This window comes from Musa acuminata, chromosome BXJ3-10 (assembly GCF_036884655.1).
Source record: "Musa acuminata AAA Group cultivar baxijiao chromosome BXJ3-10, Cavendish_Baxijiao_AAA, whole genome shotgun sequence".
NCBI lineage: Eukaryota > Viridiplantae > Streptophyta > Magnoliopsida > Zingiberales > Musaceae > Musa > Musa acuminata.
The window spans coordinates 29545444-29566167 of record NC_088358.1 but is presented as its reverse complement, the minus strand read 5'-3'; the positions used below and the strand labels follow the sequence as shown (position 1 = coordinate 29566167).

At 38.1% G+C, this 20724-nt stretch overlaps 3 protein-coding genes across 5 annotated transcripts; 1 reads left to right on the top strand and 2 right to left on the bottom strand.

The window, feature by feature from the left end:
- Positions 1-389: 389 nt before the first annotated feature.
- Positions 390-5630, bottom strand: LOC135650788 (probable protein phosphatase 2C 40). Its single transcript, XM_065170384.1, has 4 exons — positions 5473-5630; positions 2720-3908; positions 2360-2624; positions 390-677 (listed from the first exon to the last, which is right to left on the bottom strand). The coding sequence occupies exons 2-4, from the start codon at positions 3857-3859 to the stop codon at positions 550-552; spliced, it is 1533 nt and encodes a 510-aa protein (XP_065026456.1). The 5' UTR covers positions 3860-3908; positions 5473-5630; the 3' UTR covers positions 390-549.
- Positions 5631-6648: 1018 nt separating this feature from the next.
- Positions 6649-14183, bottom strand: LOC135650790 (uncharacterized). Its single transcript, XM_065170387.1, has 8 exons — positions 13993-14183; positions 13749-13895; positions 12225-12337; positions 10825-10917; positions 9771-9873; positions 9594-9668; positions 9001-9096; positions 6649-6981 (listed from the first exon to the last, which is right to left on the bottom strand). The coding sequence occupies exons 1-8, from the start codon at positions 14083-14085 to the stop codon at positions 6922-6924; spliced, it is 780 nt and encodes a 259-aa protein (XP_065026459.1). The 5' UTR covers positions 14086-14183; the 3' UTR covers positions 6649-6921.
- A 655-nt stretch (positions 14184-14838) lies between these two features.
- On the top strand, positions 14839-19619 carry LOC135584443 (fruit protein pKIWI502-like). Of its 3 annotated transcripts, none has more exons than XM_065169709.1 (5): positions 14839-15488; positions 17056-17155; positions 17269-17364; positions 17449-17529; positions 17613-18270. In XM_065169709.1, exons 1-5 carry the CDS (start codon positions 14953-14955, stop codon positions 17937-17939), a joined length of 1140 nt encoding a protein of 379 aa, XP_065025781.1. In that variant the 5' UTR covers positions 14839-14952; the 3' UTR covers positions 17940-18270. The 3 variants fall into 3 exon arrangements, with proteins under 3 accessions (XP_065025781.1, XP_065025783.1, XP_065025782.1); XM_065169711.1 differs by lacking the exon at positions 17613-18270 and adding an exon at positions 18319-18552 and having other exon boundaries at positions 14849-15488; XM_065169710.1 differs by lacking the exon at positions 17613-18270 and adding an exon at positions 19239-19619 and having other exon boundaries at positions 14852-15488.
- The last annotated feature ends 1105 nt before the right edge of the window (positions 19620-20724 follow it).

Sequence of the window (20724 nt, the reverse complement as noted above, 5' to 3'; positions counted from 1 at the left end):
GAAACGTAAGTATCACCAACGCTCGAGTTATTTCTGGAGAGCTTTCTTCACCTGTAAAGATAGCAGCAGACCCACCGCTGCATCGGGCTGCATCATCTCCGTGTGTTGTCGTAGGGACTGTTGATATTGGGACGATAAGAAATGGAAGTATCACCAACGCTTTTGAATAAGTGTAGACCCTTCAAGGAGGGGACCGGGCAGAGCCATAGCTTAAAAAGCATTTAAAGATGCGCCAATAAACCAGACCACGTTTTAAAGAAAAAAAAAAAAAAAGGTTCTATCGCCCTTTATTAAAAGACCATAATCTATGTAACACCAAGACTGAGGCCATAATCTATGAAAAGCAATATTTGTAATAAGACGAAGACCACAATCCAAGTGCAGCAGAATTAAAGAAAACTGTGCCACCAAAATTTCATTTTGAAGTTGGAAAACTTTACTTTGTACAAATAGGATATATATACAAAGTGAAGAAAGGTAATAAATATTAACCACATTTAACAAGATGAGTACTTATCCATAATTCTGGCAACATGAACCTTTTGACATTCATAAATATGTAGAGGCAGTTGATGTTCGACTGTCAGTCCCAAGAAGAATTACCATTACTGTGACGTCGTCATGGTACTTTCTTCTCATGCCAGCAGGGATGCTCAGCAAGTCATCTAGACTCAACCCTGCGACCCCGAAAATGTGATGTGTTACATGAACTATACAGGAAACAACTGAAGTTCCAGACGAAATGATTCAAGTAAATGCAAAGATCATCGAGGCAGTTCAAACGAAGTCATGCATTAATAGTAGTTGCAAATCAGTTCTAGCACATGGAAGTTAAATTGCTTCAACCTATGCAGTGAATTATGACCAGGAACTCTCTTCGTCACTTCTCCCTGACCAAGAATGGCTCATCTGTATATTCATTTAGTACTGCATTTTGTTCGACTAAATGTGATTATAGAGTAGCAAAGGAAATCAAATGCCAATAAATTCAGTAAATGCAGATAGAGAGGCTCCACGTGTAGGATTAAAAGAAGCAGATGCAATTTTAATGACCCTAGGAGACTGCAAAAAAAATAAACCCACCGAAAAGCTGCACAGACCTCAATTTGGGTTCAGTGGATCTAGATATACACTAAGAAGAGACCTCAATCATCCTAATATGATCTCTATAATAGTTATGTCTCAAAGGGTTTGAAATTGGAAGTCTGAATGCTAAGGATTCCAGGCATGTATCTCTTTCTTTGATTCAAATATAACTTCCATATTATCTGTATCATGATTATGTCTAACAATTTCCCTCCCTTAACCCATCACACTGGTTTCTAGCATTTTAAATGTTCAAATAAGTAATAAAATATTTTAAAAAATATTTATGTAAATAACTTGCCCAAAATTACAATAAAGCAAATTCTTCTGTGGAATGTGATGTATCTAGACAGACTAGACTAGCTATTCAAAGAGTGGAATGTTAAACGCATGGGAAACACCAATTATATTACATGGCTATTAATCTTAGAGATATATTCTTTATTCTTATAATTCCATTAAATATTCAGAGTAATAATGAAGAGCTCTCATAGAATTGTTGCATTCTAATATCTCAGGTTACACGATGCACCATCATCGAGTTAAAAAGTGACTTGAAAAGCATACCATTTGGTATACTTTGGTCAAGAACCTTCATTTACTTTGTCAAGTACCAAATGGAAGATGGGGATATCATGCAGAGGAATTGCCCTAAAACAGGGGAACCTCACACAGGTTTTCCAATTTCAATAATTTGTAGTTCAATGTTCTTCAAGTTTTCTGAGAGTTCGAGGCTGCAACTCAAGCATTAAACTCGCACTAACATCCACGATCAAACAATTGATTCCCAAAGAGATTATCATATATACATCTATTGAGCCTACCAGTAGTTTTCATCTTTGTAAATACTGAAAAGATCCTTCTTAGATAATATTCTGAAGGCATTGCAATACATCTAATGGCTACTAGGTGTTGCATCTTTTACATAACAAACCTACTGAACTCAAGTCCACTGATATACTCACTGAAATAACCTCTACATATAAACCACACATGGAATAATTTATTTATAATAGAAGCACTCATTTTCAGCCTACTTTAGTGACTTCTGGGGATGTTCTCTGGAAAATAAAATTCAATCTTGCCACAAAGGAACTGGTTAATTTCTATAATAAAAAAGGGTTGAATATAGTTGGTTTATCTTGTAGAAGTATCATCATAGGTATAATCTCATGTGTAGCTTGATACACCATAGAGTGAAGAATTTTGTCAGTTACCAAAAAAATCGAACTTCAATGAACATGGAAACAATTTCACTGATGCGTGACCATACCTGCCATTTTGGCGGCTTTTGAGAGAAGCTGCTCCACTAGGAACTTGGCTGGGTCACCAGCTGGGGAGCTTAAAATGTAAGAAGATACTAGCTTCACAACTTCGTCGTTGCTCAAGAAGTCAAACAGACCATCACTAGCTAATATCACAAAACGATCACCTTCTGACAGTCTGTGGACACTAACAGATGGTTCTGTGGAGATATACGGTGGGCTGCACAGATTTGGAACTTGAAGTATACCCATCAAAGCATCATTCATCTTTCTCTGCATAATTAAAAAAAAGCTAAATGACAAATTTTTGAAAGTGGATAAAAATTACAGTTTACAAGCATGAAACACATAGTTTCAATTGATGCTACCTCTTTTAGATATCCTACTCCAAATGCACGAGTTAGTCTCAGTTTTCCCTTCACCTTGCCATGTACAATCGTCTTAGGGTCATCAGGGTGCTCAGACAGAAGTCGCATACGTTCCATCTCGTTATCAACTGAGTGACATTCCATAAGCTGAATTGCTTCCAAATCCTTGGTATCAATGTTCTTTTGTTCAGATGTTGCCAGTATAGCACGACTATCACCTAGGCTGAGTGTATATAAATCTGATCCATGAAGAAACACAACCAGAACACAAGATCCAATGGACACTAAATCCGGTCGGTCATCCATTTCTCGTTCAACCATATGCAGGAAATCACTTTCCGCTTGTGCAAGAGCTAGTTGAAGGCAATTAACTATGCCACATCTAAACGAATCAGACAAGGATTCATCCTCTTGGTCATGAACAACTCCTAGATCATTGAAACCATTAGCCAACAGATGTGTTTGTTTATGGAAATTATCATCCTCTATAAAGTGCTGGATGAAATCATTTGCATAAACACTACCTAAATTCTTAACATCATTATCCTTTATTCTTGAGTCCGATAGATTTAGATATAACACAATATTCTCATATAAAGTTCCAGCTAGAAAGTCAGCTGCATCGCGCCCATTGAAGCCATCAAAAATTGCACAAAATAGCCATCCATTTTCCTCCGAACATACAGCTTGTACTCTGTCTTCACCAGCAGCTCCACCTGCCATTTGCACTTCCATGACATTCAGGAAGCCTCCACTTATGGGAGCACTCATCGATTTGAACATACCCACATCTGAATCTAAGAAATCACCATGTGAAGACATGCTTCCAATTGAACTTGTTATGTTGGTCTTTGAAGAAGATGATAAAACATCCAAACTCGATAATGATGTCAAAGAAGCGACCTTATGAAATGTTTTTGGAGAATCCAAATTAGGCAAAATTCCCATCCCAAGTAAACCATTGCCAATATTGGTGTTAGCTAAAGTTGCATTTGCACTTATAGCAGCCCCTGATAAGAAAGCAAATGAACTTCTGCTTGCAGGAAACTCTTTGCTTGAACATTCTTGTTTAACAGAGCATTGATAACCAAAATTAATATTAAGTTGTTGATCCGATTCAGCAAATATTCTGCTTAGCATGATTTACTGTTGAGCCTGAGAAAGTCTCCTTCTAAAGAACACTAGTTCTCTGTATAACACCAAAATCACACAAGTAGTCAAAAGAAAAGTTATAATTCAAACAAGCATATAAAAAGCCATATGCATACTTATGCGAGAAATTTAGTAGGTATCATAATCATGCACATCCAAAATATTACAACATTGTGGTATCATACAAAAACATAAAGTTTTGTACATTTAGTCATTACAAAAAATATACATATATATGATACAAAATTTTGTATCCGTTGCTTTGAGCTCGAATCCTATCCACATAAAGCAAGTACATGCTCATTCTTCTACATACAAATGGGTATACAAACAAAAAACTTTCTCTAAGAGCATGATATGCTAAAGTAATTCAGACAAATTGTTTCATAATATCATGCACAAGATTTGAGTACTAAACAATCACGTTAGTGCCATATACTAAACAAACAAGCTAATCGTTCACTTGAACCCCATGCATTTGCACATAAATGCATAGTTAGCAAGTTCAGAAACCCCCCAAAAAACAAAAAGAAAACCTATTATGAGATTGCAATATAACTAATTCCAGATCGATTTGATATATCTAGAGCAACATGAATGCTAATATATCAAGGCTTAGGACATTTTGTGTACAAGTTACAGTTAGCCTAGCACGCAAAGGGATGATATGATACTTTCAGTAAGCCATGCAATGAATTACTCAACGGTACCCCTCCAAGGAAAGAGGTTGTGTGCATGACTCGAACTTTGGTCACCTGGATCGCAAAGGAGCAATCTCATATGACACCTAGGCTTCACCCTAGTATATGCCCCATCACTCTTATACAACATTCAGAAACCTCAACTTGATATTCATTTCAGCTTCATGGTTCTTCCAAGGTAGACAAGATCTGTCTATTATATCCCACAAAGCTTCATCATGCCAACATCCCAGTAAACGACTATGGCCGCTCTGTTACTTTTTCGCAGATATGGTATCCTTATCAAAGAAACCTATAACTTGATTCCATACTTAGCAATAAGGCCACGGTTTTAGCAAAAGGACGATTCCCTTGACATCAAGCGATGTTGTAAAAATTCAATACCATAATTATGCTCTTTTTTTTTTTTGCCGATCGAACTGTCTGGAAAAGAGGGAGAAACCATCAAATCAAGAATTTTAACGTGTCATTAAGCTCTGTACAACCAAAAATTGACATGGATTTGCCTAATGCCCTCAAAGATGAACGAGGACAGAAAAGATAATCAAGATCAAGGTACTGCTTCAAGAAGAAGAGTTTGGGAATGACGGCAGAGATGCAGCCCATCAAACCTAAGGAACAACACTGCACAAGCAACAAAACGCCGAGGGCAAACTCCACACACACCAATTTCTAAAAGAAGTAGGATATGAAGAAAGGAGCAACAGAAGAAACAACATCGAGGGCAAACTGCTTCAAGAAGAAGAGTTTGGGAATGACGGCAGAGATGCAGCCCATCAAACCTAAGGAACAACACTGCACAAGCAACAAAACACCGAGGGCAAACTCCACACACACCAATGCCTAAAAGAAGTAGGATATGAAGAAAGGAGCAACAGAAGAAACAACATCGAAACCTACCTTCAGTTCCGAAGATGCCTCTGAACTTAACCCGGAACGAGGGGAGAAGAAAGATAAGGAACGAAACGAAAACGCGAACGAGGACGGGTCGGTGCCACGAGCGGCGTCCCCCTTTATACATGGAATTTAGGTGGTTTCGGTCCATAATAATAAATTCGGAACGATATTGGTTTTGTTATAGCAATGAGAAAAATATATCATATTATAATAAACAATAAAAGGGAAGAGATTATGAGTTGTGCGGGAATAAACCTTTTTTTTTTTTTTTGTGGTCTCAAATCTTTTTATGTGATGCGATGCTGCCAGTCCACAAAATGATCGGAATCGATGCCTTCAACCTTTCTTTAATGGTGAAAGATTCACATCACGAGAAAAGGCATTGTTCTGCTCCTAAAAGAATGTTCGGCAACCGTGTCCTCCAACCTCAAATCTGAATGCGATCTTCATTTAATTTTGCACCCTATGTATGCATTGCACAACGAAAAAGGAAATTAAAGCTTAACAAACATATTGAATTGTGGCATGTGCTTGATTTTGCTTTAGCGATGGAATTTGAAAAAGTCAAACCGGAACAATTTTTCTTAGGCAGTTAATATTGTGGTCGAATGGCAGTAGAGAGGCAGCCATGGAGTCGCATGGCTCCCCTTGATTTCCCATCTCGATCAAACATGCTGACTTCTCTGATGTCTGTTGATCCACGCACACCAACCTAGACCACGAGCATTGTTGTGGGCGGGCGGGCGGCATGGTCATCCGCCATCACAAACCACGCTGGAATCTCTAGGAATCCATTATTTGTGGCTTAGCATCTTCTTTCCGATACCACACATCCAAGTCACAATTTCTGACTCGGTCTTATTTGGACTGCACCAATTTTGTCCCCATCTGCAAGTGAAGGCATTCGTATTTTGGAGGTATAAACTAAACCAAATAAGAAAACAAGGATAAACCCAACAAGTACGTAGAGGCATCTTATCTAAATAGATAAGATCGTAACACAGCAACACTGATGTCGCTTCTCCTAAATTGGATAGGGGATAGGAAATTATCATCGATCAATCATCGAAAAAAAAAAAAAAAACTCTGCAAGATTAAAAGTGTGTGAAAGATATGGAGGTGTCAAATCAAATGAGCACACTTGACTCTTAACACCTCATATTTCATAAAGCCCAAACAAGAAATAAAATTCTGCAAATGCATATTCACCCAGCACACACTCAACTTTCTCTGGTCATGAAACAGGGACAACCACATACAGAGTAGATTCTCCCTGGTACATTGAGTATCATGGACTAATGACTACTCTTTGAGCGTGCTTGAGAAGGAAAATCAAATTCAGTTGAGCCATCTGTTTACAACAAAATCACTTTATACGACGGTATTGTAATTACATATTGCATAAAGGAAGCATAATTCCAATCTATGCAGAAACAAGGAACACAGATTCTATCAAGGGCTGATGCTATAGAAAACTTTGGTAAGACCTTTCTTTGTTCGGATCTGTGTGACCTGAAACCAAAAAGGAGACTAACAAATGCATCCATACTTTTTTTTTATAAAAAAAAATCAAAGAAGACAAACTTTTAATCTAAAAAATGAAAAAAGAGTAAATATATGGGCATTATACAGCAAGCAGAAAAAACTGATTCTGCACAGCAAGAAAGACACCTTTCAAGACCGAGCAAGCAAACTGACAGAAACTTATTCTTGTGCCAGAGTAAGATACAGCTTAAACCTAGCAACCAATGTTATTACCTAAATTCTTCAAAGTTAGATCTGGTTGTTCCACATTATGACTTCACAATGCAAGTCAGAAGGAAGAAGCGGGAAATTCCAGATAATAAGAGAAATAGCTGACATACAACAAAAGCTGTTTTGTCAACTTCTAGTTTTAGTGATTTTAACTCCAACACTTTCTCATCTATCCAACCACTTACTTTTTCTCATTTTTTGATCAATTGGGATGGACAACACATGGAATACAGTAAGTGCCTACCGGACATAACATGAAAGATACAATCTCTCATTAAACTGACCGTTATAAGATTACTCTTGAGACAATGTCACAAGAAAACCGAATACAAAAAGTCCCAAAAGAACTTATCAGTGAAGATACCTCTCACTCGACTTTCACTACAACAATTGGTCTTGGAGAAGAGGCCTCTACCTTCCCCTCACCAAAGCACCCATCATAACCCAAAGCATCCCCTTTGTGCATGGTGCATCTACCCAAGACAAAAAAACATTCAAAGCACTCAACATATCCCATAGCGTCTCCTTTGCACGTAATATGTTCGAACAGAACAGAAGAGCATTTGAAGCGCCCAACGTATCCCATAAGGCCTCCTTTGCACGTGATGCATCCTCCCAATACAAAGAAGCATTTGAAGTCGTTCATGCATCCCAAAGCGTCTCCTTTGAGCGTGATACATTCACCCAAGAAAAAGAACATCTAAAGTGTCTGATGCATCCCAAAGCATCCATATCGAAAGTGTTGTCTAATTTAGCTAGTAAAGACTTTAGTAGATCATCATAGGATCCTAGGTTCGAATCCCACATTTGCCACTTACCCTTTGCAAAAACAAAAAAATAACACTATATAAAGTGGCCTTCTTATATATGTTTTCATTGGAAGCCGACTAAACCAACACTTACAACCTTTAGATGCCTACAGACCTAATTTGATGTTGAAGGAGTTTTTCGGACAATCAAACGTAGTCTTCTTCTATAGGAAGTGGGATATGGGATATGAACATATTTCAGCACTCGAACTGACGAGGGACAAGGGATATAAGATATAAATGCCTTCAGAAAAATTTCTCCCTCATCGAAGTTATGAAACTCAATGACTTTCTCTCTTTTGGATGTGATGGTACTCGAAAAACAAACCAGGTTGTTCAATTTCACTAAGTCAAATTGACAATCAAATTTGACCTTATCAAGTCTCATTTCATCACTTCTGTTGGGTAGTGTGTATATGCAAAGGCATGTGCTTCTTCCAAACTCTAAAAGTAAGCACAACAAAATAAATTACTATTTCACTATGATGTTTCATTGTCCAAGCCACATATTTCACAAAAGCCATAGGATTCATATTCCATCCACCATCCAATTAGCATACATTTATATAAGATTTCGATGTTAATCTCGTGCCATACTGTACCTATTAGTGGGATGATAAGGGAAGAAGTTCTTTGATAAATTCTGAAACCTGAATACTATTGCAAGTTGCAACAAACATTAAAACACCACCACAAAATGCATTGAAGTCTCTCCATGAGCAATGGAGCATCTACTTGGTGTTAATGTCCATCGCCTAACAGGAAAAACTCAATTAGCGGGTTACTTGGTGACACACAGTTATATAGGTATCTATGTTCCTTCGACATGGAAGAAACATTTCAGCAGCTTCGAAATGAAATGGGAAAAGGATTTGTTATGCAAACATGCAATTATCATCAGTACATGTTAATATCCTTTGACATGCGAAGATAAAGACTTAATCAAAAGAAACCAAGTCAATCTTACCGTCAAGTTCCTTATATCGGCAATATCAGCGACATGTGTCCCACCACAAGGACAGCCAGGATGGTCACCCAACTTCACAATCCGTGGAGCACTATCCTGAATAGTTTCATGAAGCACTAAAAGATCACTTACATTCATAGAGGTACAAAATATCAACAAAACCACAATTTATGTCAAATTTGAACAAGAATGACAAATTAGTGGGACACTTTAGGAAGAATTTCACTACTTGATAGTTTTAATCATTAATTATGTAGATAAATTGTAACTAACAAAACCTGAGAATGATTAGTAACCTACACCAAGTTTAAGCATAAGGATTGTCAAAACTTCCTTCAGCACATCTATTATGAAGAAAATACATGAACTCATTTAAACAGAATTATTGTACCTAACCAAAAATGCATTTCTGCATCTATGAGTTACAGTGTAGACTATAGAGGATGATATGTTACAAAGAAATGAAGAATATGTGTCTGAGATGCAATTGTTATCAGATCTTTTAGCAAAAAATTCATCATAGGGTATAACAAAACACACGCTTGCCACATAGTCTTAATTAGCAGTCATCTTCAAAGTTCACAGTTACATACCATTGGAATGTAACTGGGAAGAACACCCCCGCACCACTCAGCAGCTTCATTATAAGATAAAACGGAAGCTGAAACCTAAAGAAATAATCACAAAAGATCATGTTTTATGACTAAAAGAAGATCCAAAAATAAACACAACTTGCAAACAACTAATTAGTTACATAGTGTGGTACCCACCTTTCCTCCAGTTAAAATCAAAGCATTTGCTTCTTTCTCCAACTCCTTTGATTTAATTTGCAGCAGATCTGGTGGGATAATGCCTTTATATTCAACAAATGGCCTGTGAAAAACAAGCAATTTGTCATCCAGACTACAAAATTTGCATCCATGTAAATCTGACAATCCAAGTGAAAGTGCAAGTCGAGTTACAAAGGATGTAGCATCCATGTAGCAAAAAGGACAATAAGAAAGAATATGGACAACTATGAAGTGTGTACAGAACAAATAAGATGGTACAACTACATGGAATGCATTCTGACTGAGATATTCTCTAAATCTAGGACACAATTAACACCATGTGCCAGTGTTCACGGAGTTCCAATACAAGGACAAAATAAATGTATGCTCCTTTGTGAATCTTGATTGCTGAAGAGTATGATGAACTACAACAGAATATACACTGGAGCACATTTTAAGATACGTTCTTATAAAAACTCAAATATGACACCGTACAAATTAATGCTCTGGAAGAACCAAATAAACACAAATAAGAAAGGGCAAGTGCCATGGATGGATGATGAACTACAACAGAATGAAACAAATATTATGTGGCAGCTAATTCCCAGGAAGTTGCTTTAGGTGCAAAGATTCTATTAATTAGAATCAACAACTGGATATTCTGGCAGTAGTCAGTACATATTTTAACCCCAGCAATATGATTACGCACTCAGACATCTGACACACAGCATGACTAAGTATGCTTTGCAGACCATAACAACACAAAATATGCATATTGCAAGCAAAATGACATAATAATGGTAATGACAATGAAGGGTTTTTTGAAGTTTCAAAATTCTGAATTTATAGCAGAGATATAATCTCAAGTAAAAACACTATTGGAAACTGCATGTCCACCAAAGCAGCCAAAGTACTATGAAATAAAAAAAAATGCAAAAGATGTAAAAGTGCTTAGCTATTAGCATCATAAACATCAGATGAAAAAAACAATCCATTAACAAAGAATATAGTAGCTGCTACTCCAAAAGGCGTATATAAAAGTGCAACATCATACCCATCCGAGAAATGGTAACCTTTTCCAGGTTCTAAATGAGATAAGCCCACTTTCCGGATGCATATATCAAGCAAATGCCCTGCTGAATGAAGTCTGCAGAAAAAGAAACAGAAGGCCTGAAATGAAAATTCCTTGTATTCTTATAAACCGTCATTAGTCATGTGCAAACCTAACTAATGATCCTGACATTCACAAGACATCTGTTTCCATAGTGATGCATAAAAGTACATTGTTTAGCATTATTACAGAGGAAGAATCTCGCACACACAATAAGGGTGCCCAAGTTTCTTTCTATAAGAAAAATTCATAGCAAAGCAACATAGATAAAGCAGCAGAACCTTCTCATTGAGCTTTCTTAACTACATGCAACTCTTCTTCGACTTTACAAACAGTTCCAAACTAGGATTGTAAAAAGTTCATTTGCATGCCACAAATGGCAAAGTTCGATGTTGCAATAATACATGGTTTGTTATTCAATCATATTTGATGCCTCAGGAAAAAATTTGAAGCATGCATAAACTACATTGTTTTTATTATGTAAATATATCAGAAACTCAGATAACTACCTAATAGGCGCTACTCTATAGAATAACAAGCAGCTATAATCAAATCGATTAGTGTGACATCTTTTGCTGATAAAATAGCAGCAGCAAAGATGGGCACCAAATAGTAATGTGGGACATCAATCAATTTTGCAATTGGTTCTACTATAAGTGGTCCAAGCCACTTGAGTGAATGGGCAAATGATGGGTGTGGTAAGGATTGACTAGCGCTCATCCAGGTAGGTCAAACTTAAGCCTTTATAGTACTGGTGAGGCAAGGTTGACTTGGTTATGGTTGGCTTTCAAATGTACCAAACCAAACTGACTTAGATTAGTAAACTTTTGCCAACTTAATACTCCTTGGAGATCCACCCCAGTCAAGGATTTGAAACTAGCCAGAATGGTCCACCCGAGAAATGGTACAGAGACCTGGTGATTTCACACAGTACGGTTTCATACAGGGTATGGTTACCCTTAAGGCCTTAACTATAGTACACTTTAGATACAACTTGTTCAATTTAAAACCCTTGTTCTGTCCTTATTTCTTAAGGATAATGAAGCTGATGTACTTTGTGAGTTTGTATCTTGATGATTGTTTCATTTAATTTTGGTTTTATACTTCCGTCAAGTGTTTGCAAGTGAAGGCATATGGGGATAACATAAGCTGATATATTTTGTATCATAACATTTTTAGCAATTGTTCAGTTGTATCCTTTTCTAAAGCATTTGCAAGTAAAGAGATATGGATGGACAGTTCGTCCTCACTTCAACAGGGAAAATGTTTACTCAGGAGAGGTGTGGCAGTAACTTGGTTATAGTTGGCTTATTGTGACAGTAAGTCATGAAAAAAATCAATACCTTGAATTAAGATCACGTCTTTGGGGGTTGATATACAAGTTAACTTCTTCTCCCTCTTTTGCTATGGATACACAATCATCTTGAGGGTTCTCAAAAGAACCATAATGATAAACCTAGCAAAGAATAGGAAAAAGAAAACATGTAAAACGAACAGTGAGATGACTGAAATCTGCGGCCATGCAACCCCAAGAGATACTCAAAGCAACCATGCTCCTGCGACATGACAAATAGCAATAGGCTATTACATTTCTATTCTCAAACAAAAAGTTTACTCAACTCCTAAGATACCCTGATCTACTATCTGCTAAAACATTTTATCAACTGCTAAATTAGCCATATCCTGAGAATTAATGTTACGCTCTTTATGGCTAATCACAGCCTAGAGGCAGATTTATAAGCTCTAAAGCAAAAAATAACATTATCTTAGTCTCTTAGATATATTTTGATTGTGTTGACACATGTTGTACGGCGAATGCTTTGGTACTAAACATTTCTGGTTTAAAGCCGTTCTCTATATGTCTCTAGTTTGGGAGTTAAAGGGGTTGAGCCATCCAAGGAGAAGCAGCAGAAGGAGGCTTTTGTATAATAGAATGGTAGTCAGCTATGTGATCATTTTCTGACACTACTATAAAGAATGAGCTAACTAAGATGGAGAGTGAAAGCCATCAATGGGAAATTTCTATGGAGGCTTCAAAGTGATGAATACCTGAAAACCAGTATGAACAGTCACAGGAAGGGCTATAAGGACCATAGAATAACAATATCCCAAAGTGCCAACTACCAGATATGCTACGATTTTAACACCAGGAGTTAACTAGAATGCCTCATATGGTGATAATTGTGATGTTAGGTGAATTTCTAGCTCAATCGGGTGTAACCAGGAAGGTAGTACTTCAAATCATCCCCAAGACTGAGTTTTAAATAATTAGAACCAACGAGAAACTAAGACTTCTCGCACCAACATGGGTTCGGCTATGGGACATAAATCAAATTCGAGATGCTCTATGGAAAGTTTGATAGGGTTTCAGGTCCCAGCTGAAAAAAAAATAAAAAATGTTAGAAAAATGGACGCTCGCCTCTTTGATGTCCAATTCTCGAATTGTTTTTGGTCAAACTGCAACTGAAGAATGACACGACAGTACATGACTGTCCCACTTCTCACCACTCAGCACCAAGACAGCAGAGTCAGGTTGCGAAGGGGAGGAAGAGCACATTGAGAGAGAGATGATGAAGAAGGGTTCAAGATCCAGCGGAGAACAGCCGAGAGGCTTGAGAAAGACGATGGGACGAAGCAAAGTGAGGTAGGAACAAATTCCTGCATTGCTGAATCAGATGATGATAGCATTGGGTCATAATACGGCAATTTAACCATTGGATCAATTGCTAACCGATCACAAGAAAGTACATAACGTTGTTTTTCTGTACCAAATTCTTGTTTTCCCTTTTTTTTTTTTTCTTTTGTATGATCTGAAGAATCAAGAACGAGAATTAGACGATTAGACGGCGAAAGGGGGTTTAACTCACCAAGCCATCCTTCAGTCTCGCGTCCTCCACGACGAACTTGAAGCCGGAGGCGGCGCCTGAGATGAACCCGGTGTCAGCCGGCTGGCCCCCGCCCTGGGGATGGAATATGGTGGAGTCCAAGATCAGCGCTCGGCGGCCGTCCTCGGTCTTTCCGACAAAGATTACGGAACCAAAGTAGTCAGGATTTCTCTTTCATTCGGTGGAGATAAAACGTTCGGGGAGAGAGGGGAATTCAAATCTTTACCTGGAGGTGGGAGAGGAGGGTGGCGGTGGATTGGACGGCCCACATGTTGTCGAAGTATGCGAGCTTCGTGGCCGGAATCGCTCCCGCCGCCATCGTTCGTCGTCGCTTCGGATGCGAGATCGAGCTGCACCAAGTCGTTTCGTCTTGTCCGTCTCACCTACCCACTCTAATAAAAGCAATTCTTCAAACAATAATAAATAGGAAATTGTGCGAGGAAGTATATATATTCGTTTCGTCTTGTCCGTCTCACCTACCCACTCTAATAAAAGCAATTCTTCAAACAATAATAAATAAGAAATTGTGCGAGGAAGTATATATATATATATATATATATACACACATACTTATGACTTCTGTGGCATCTCTTATGACCTAACAACATAGGTAGATTGCTAAGTACCTTCAATTAAGTCTCTTATGATCTAGAATTTTAAAAAGGTCATCTTGAGTGAACAACCACCTCACCAAAGATTCAATTCTCAAAACATAATAACATATAAAAAATTAATGACATGAACAAACACTTATAGTTATAAAACTGTGTTAATATGCTATTATAAAATTTATATACCTTGTGATTGGACTATCTAGGAATAGAGTGCATGTAAAATTATCCTTTACATAGTTAATATAATATTAGTAAAAATATTAAAAGTCATAAGATTTTATATAGTTCATAGTTTCTAAGGTTTAGATTTTCTCAAACAAATTTAAAAGTATATTCTTGAATTTTTTTACATTAAAAAAAATTAATTTGATACCGTACAATAGATATGTTAAAGAGAAAAATGAAGGGAACCACACAAACATCTCCATCCCGTTTTCCATGTAGATAACGATCAATATAACGCAAAAAATCAGAAGAAAAAGGGAGAATATTTTCTAAGAACTGCCGTTATTTTCCACCCTTCTCTCGGCGGCGAAGACCAACTCCTCCTCCCCTTGCTCTCTATATCCCCAATGGCAACTACGCTCGCCGCCTCGTGTTCCTCGCCCCCTCTACTCCGCCCCATGTCTCTCCTCCCCCGCCTCCGGGTCGGCCTCTCCCTTCCCCTCCGCCGCCGCCGCGCGCTCACCGCCGTCGCCGCCGCCGTCCGGCAGGACGCCGCCACCTGGACCCAGGCCCCTCTCAGCCTCGTCGCCCCCGCCTCTGCCGACGCCTCTCTATTCCACGTCTCCGTCGACGTCTCCTACGCCCCCGACCTCGCCGTCTCCTACACCGTCCCCGGCCAGTACCTCCAGCTCCGCGTCCCCGCCTCCGACAAGCCCTCCTTCCTCGCCATCGCCTCGCCGCCCTCCTTCGCCAGCTCCCGTGGCGAGTTCCAGTTCCTCGTCAAGAGGGTCCCTGGCTCCACCGCCGACCTTCTTTGTGGGCTCGGACGGGGGGATGTCGTCGAGCTGAGTGCAGTCATGGGGAAAGGATTCCAGGTCGAGCGGATCTCGCCCCCCGACGCCTTCCCCGCCGTCCTTATCTTCGCCACCGGATCCGGAATCAGGTAGGGCTCTGGTCCCTTCCGTATTTCCAATGAATCTCTGGAGAATCTTCATAGTTGACTCTATTTGTGGACTTCTTTTATAGATACGATTTTGTGTATTAAAAATTCTTTGTTCTTCTGTGGATTCTTCAGCAAATGTGAACTCTATACAAGCACTGAAAAGACAAATAGAAAGTCGGGTAAATGTGACCAAAATTAGGTTAATTTGGGTGGGGAATTAGCTTTAACCAAACAAGTAGCAAAAGATAATTAGATTAGGAACTCTGTGGACGGAACAACTTTAATTCTAACTGCTAATTAGAGTGTCGTATCTCTCCTAACTATAATTTAGATGTAATCTACATGGGAGTTCTATAACCAGCGATGGAGCCTTCTTGTGTCATTATTTGGTGCTGACATAAGAAAGCATGCGTTTTCTCATTTACTCTAAGCATCAGATCCATGGTGATTTAGTATTTAATATTTTGAAGAGAAAAACCATTGTGTTTCTGGCAACACCTTCTTCTTGGATTTTTCTTCCTATATTTTGATTACTGTTGTCTTCTGGTTTGATAGGGGATGCCTTTATAGGAATGGGAAGAGTAAGTGTGATGTATAGATAGTCGGTCAAAACTAGTATTTGTTTCGTTGCCCTGGGCTGATGAATCTACTAGATTGTTACCGCTCGAGGGTTGTATCAATCACAAGAGAAGAAAAGAATGGTAAGGATGTAGTTGGGAAGTCACCATGCTGTGGATCATGTGGTTCTATGCGTGCTAGATGTATCAGGTGACAGTCTGCTGTTTTTATTTGGATTTTGTTGATGTGATTTTATTTCATTTTCTCTTTCCAAGTCCCCGGGTTCCCTTCTTTTGTTTAATTTGTTCTATCAGGTGCTTCAAGCAATTCCTTTTTCAAACCACAGGGGACAATTCCAGTGGGCTATATAAGTCATCCTAAGGATAGTAAATCCGTTGCAATCATGGTAGATTATGTTCTGTAGTTCAAATAAAGGCATGGTTATACAACTTAGGAACAAATACACAGGCTCTTTCCTTCAGAAACAGAAAAAAATAGGCACAGACAAGAAGAAATCGTAATTACTCACAGATGAGATGCATGCCATGTCTAAAAAAAAAGCATTCTTCACTAAACATGGTTTAGCAGAATGTTTCTTTCATGTACAGCCTGAGCCGCTGCTAAAGATTTAGACAGTCCCTTAAAACTGAGTTTTCTTTGATATCGCATTCCTGTTTTTGGCATGTAGATTCCAGAAGTTCTTCCTTGTCATTCTTTTGTCAGGGGAATTGGTCTTTGTTAGTAAGTTCATGTTACATCATTTGTTGTTGGATTAAATTTATAACTTGAGCTAAGTTTCAATGTTTGACTTGACCAAACTTGCAAGCGACTGTTTGCTATCATGCTTAGGCTATAGTTATAGAGTATGCAATACATAAATCTCGTGTATCTCTTTGCTTGTAGAACACTGTATAAGATTTTGATCTCTTGTATGCTAAATTTTTTTGCCACTAGTCAACACATTTGTGTTTTTCTAAAATATCTTTATTCTATCAACCCTTCGTGGCAGTCCCATTCGTTCGCTAATTGAATCAGGTTTCAATGCAAATGAAAGATCTGATGTGAGACTTTACTACGGAGCTAGAAACCTTCAGAGAATGGCATATCAGGTCTCAGATATGATATATGATGTTCGACATTATGGTTATCATCTTTCATAGAAAGATGCTGCGTCATTCTGAATCAAGAAGTCGAGTGTGAAATGGTTTGTTCCTCTTTGTAGGATCGGTTCAAGGACTGGGAATCTACTGGAGTTAGAGTCATACCTGTTTTATCACAACCTGATGAAAAATGGAGTGGTGAACGAGGCTATGTACAGGTCACTCTCATAATCTATTATCGCTTTATGAAACTCTTCACTTCCTGTATCCTCATCAAATTTATTCTTGCAAACATGTTGCAGGCTGCATTTTCAAGAACTAAGGAGATTCTAAATCCTTTATTGACTGGTGCTGTGCTTTGTGGGCACAAACAAATGGCTGAGGTATGTTTTTCTGATGCCTTTTAATTATAGTCATTGGTAAATGATCTGAAGTAGCTTCAACTGTCTAAGTGCATCATTAATAGGTTTCCTGTTCTGTCGGTACTAAGAAAAGGGTGGCCCAATGCACAAGGCTCCCACTATTTGGGGACGTCAACGGTTGCCGCCTTACCCCAACAATCATAGAGGCTATTTCCGTACTGATTCTTGATACCTTATTTCATAGCTGTCACTTGTATCCTGCCTGGCTTGTATCAGTGGACTCCTCTGTTGATCACCATGTTCAGCCCCGTAAACCAACTCCCAGTAGTTTGTCAAGGATGGACCAAGACAAATTCAAGTTCGATGGTAGAAACAATCTCCCAGATACCTTAACTCTAGTAATTAACACTAAGACAATTCACTTTTCATGATTCATCTAAAATTATGCCGTATACTTACTTCTAGTAGTTTGAGAATCTCATCCTCACCATGCATGATCTAGGCCCTTTTATTTCTGTAATGATCTTCTTCACACCTAATGAATTGCTTGGTTTGGACTCAAAACTTAGCCACTATTGAGTGCTCATTTTGATTGATACAGTTGTCTTAGCTTCCATTTTTTTATGGAACATGATTGTCAATAAGCAGCGACTTGTTTTGCTATGACACATTAGGTGCATATTCTGCTGGTGATCATCTGCTGATGCCTCAGTATGTTTTGGTACAATTGCTTTATGAACCTGTTTGATCTTGTCATCTATATCTCATAACCATATATCTTATTGCTTTCGGTATTTGATTGATCTGCAGATTGCCACTCTCAAAGGAAAGAAAAAAGAAAAAAAACTGGCATTCACGGACAATAAACTTTGAGTTTGTTGGATAACCTTCATCTAGATTTAAGATGTCTGTCTTGGTCAATCCTCTGGAAGGTCAAGAGTTTTGTAAAAAAAATTTGTTTATTTAAATCAAAATTTGAGGGAATTCTAAGGCATGCAAAACCTCGGTATCCTTTTTCTTTAATAAGATTCTCCTTTTCTCGAAGCTATTAATAAAGTTTCCTGCATTTTCATCCTAGAATTTGATAGGACATAAGTAGCTACTTTTGTGTACCTTTTAGGTTGCTGGAGCTGATGCTTGAAAATGTTAAATCTGGCTTGTATCATTCCTTTAGAACCAAAGTTTGGAAACAAGTTGTGATTATTGACCATAAGCAAAATATAAGGAGATGATCCACAAACTTTTTCCTATTATTCAGAATGTATTAGTTTTGAACAATGTACAAGTCATAATATGATCCGGTACTGAGAACAGAACATAATATACCTGATTTCCAGACCCACCATTGTCAGATTTCATTGTTAGATTTTTGGTGTTCACCTACTGTTGAGACCATGAAGCTATGACAAAATTACTTTCTACGATATTTATTTATCTTATGATACATCATCTCATTTTTCTTAGCTCATTTACGGGTGAATTTTACTAGTCACAACAGTATGTCATTATGCTGTAATGAATCTCAGTGGGTTCTGAAATTAAAATCACATGTCATGAATGCTGTAGATAGTAAGCTTTATGAGTTATTTTCAGAAAGTAGAGGATTTTGTTTGATGAACCAATTGTTGTTGTTCCAATTTTTGGTAAAGTCTCCAGATTTGGTTGCACGATAATGCTGGTTAACTTACAGTGGATAGCTTATCTGCGACTTTTTCTTTTATACATGGCAGGAAGTGACATCTGAGCTTGTGGCTGACGGCGTATCAAAAGAGAAGATCTTAATGAATTTCTAACTGAGGGCAAGTCCCTCAATTTTTTTTCAAAATCTTTTGCCCATGGAACATCGACATGATTCTTTTGTTATCGGATGCTGTGATCATCTGATTGAGCTTGGAGCAGAACGATAGCGAATAATTTATCTGATACTGGCAGTCTCTGATCGCTTAATGTATGGCCTCTGCGCCGAATGAATTTTGAAGAGCTGTACCAAGTAAAATGAATAATTGATGTATACTCTCCGTTTTTAGATCGATGGACAGTAACATGTCTGAATATACAACGAAAGATTCCTATTCTTTTTTTGTTTTTTAACCATTACCTACTTTTGATGAGTTATCTTAGCCAGCCAGTGTATGATTCCTTACTTTTAGTGATCACCTCTTTTAATTTTGTGCTGTGCTCAAGTGCAGACTGCTATCATGTATATATTGATAGAAGATAAGATTTCTCCAACTATATGAGGAAATCTTATTTATTCTGTTGAAGAAAATCCTCTATTCTATTGAGGAAAATCCTCCCTCCTAATCCCTATAAATAGGAAAGGGATATGCTAATGCATTTAAGCTAAAGTTATTTTAATAAAACTTCTTATATTATATTCTTTCTATCATATATATGCTTAGGCCATAATGACACACAATGCCACTCACTGCCCATACCTGTTTAAAATCAAGATAAGAAAGGTGAAGGATTAAAAGTGTGCAGCTATCATGGAAGTGTGTTAGAGCTCATGTCCCACTCCTAAACAATCGACATTACAGCTGCTGCTTGTATCCTGCATCAGTGACTGCAATTACTGCTTTTGGTTGTCATCATAAATCGCTGAGTATATTTGTTCATCTCTATCGTTCTAATTTTATCGGATATCGCCGAATAGATTTTCGAATAGATTTTATATTTGTTCATTATTGTAAAGAAGCTTTTAAATGGGAAAATTAATTGAGGACAAAAGTATGCACAAACTAAATGAAGGAATGCAGCATAAAATAAAAGTATTTTTTTTGCAGTGAACATGGAAGAACAGATCACAGTTCAGCCTCTGCACTTTGCTTCACAGACTCATGAGATTTACTTTTTATGTACTTGAGCAGAAGCCATCTGTCGAGTTCGATGTGCTTTACGCGATGATCTAATCCCCGATCATGATCATCATCATGTCCTCTGATGATCATTTGTTCCGTGCCAACTTGCACAGCCTTCCTGCAAGAAATCTTTGGATTGCATTAAATATGCTGTGACTGGATTTTTGTCTTCAGGATTCCCCAAATGATCGAGCTTTAGACCGTTCCCACAACCACCGCAGATTCTTCAAACTGCAGATCTTGGGACACAATATGCGTTAATCGGGAAAAGAGTGGCAGAGTCTGCAAACGAAGAAATCCAGCAGAGTTTGGTGGGAGAACAAACAGGGTTGACTGTAACTCCAAGAACAACACT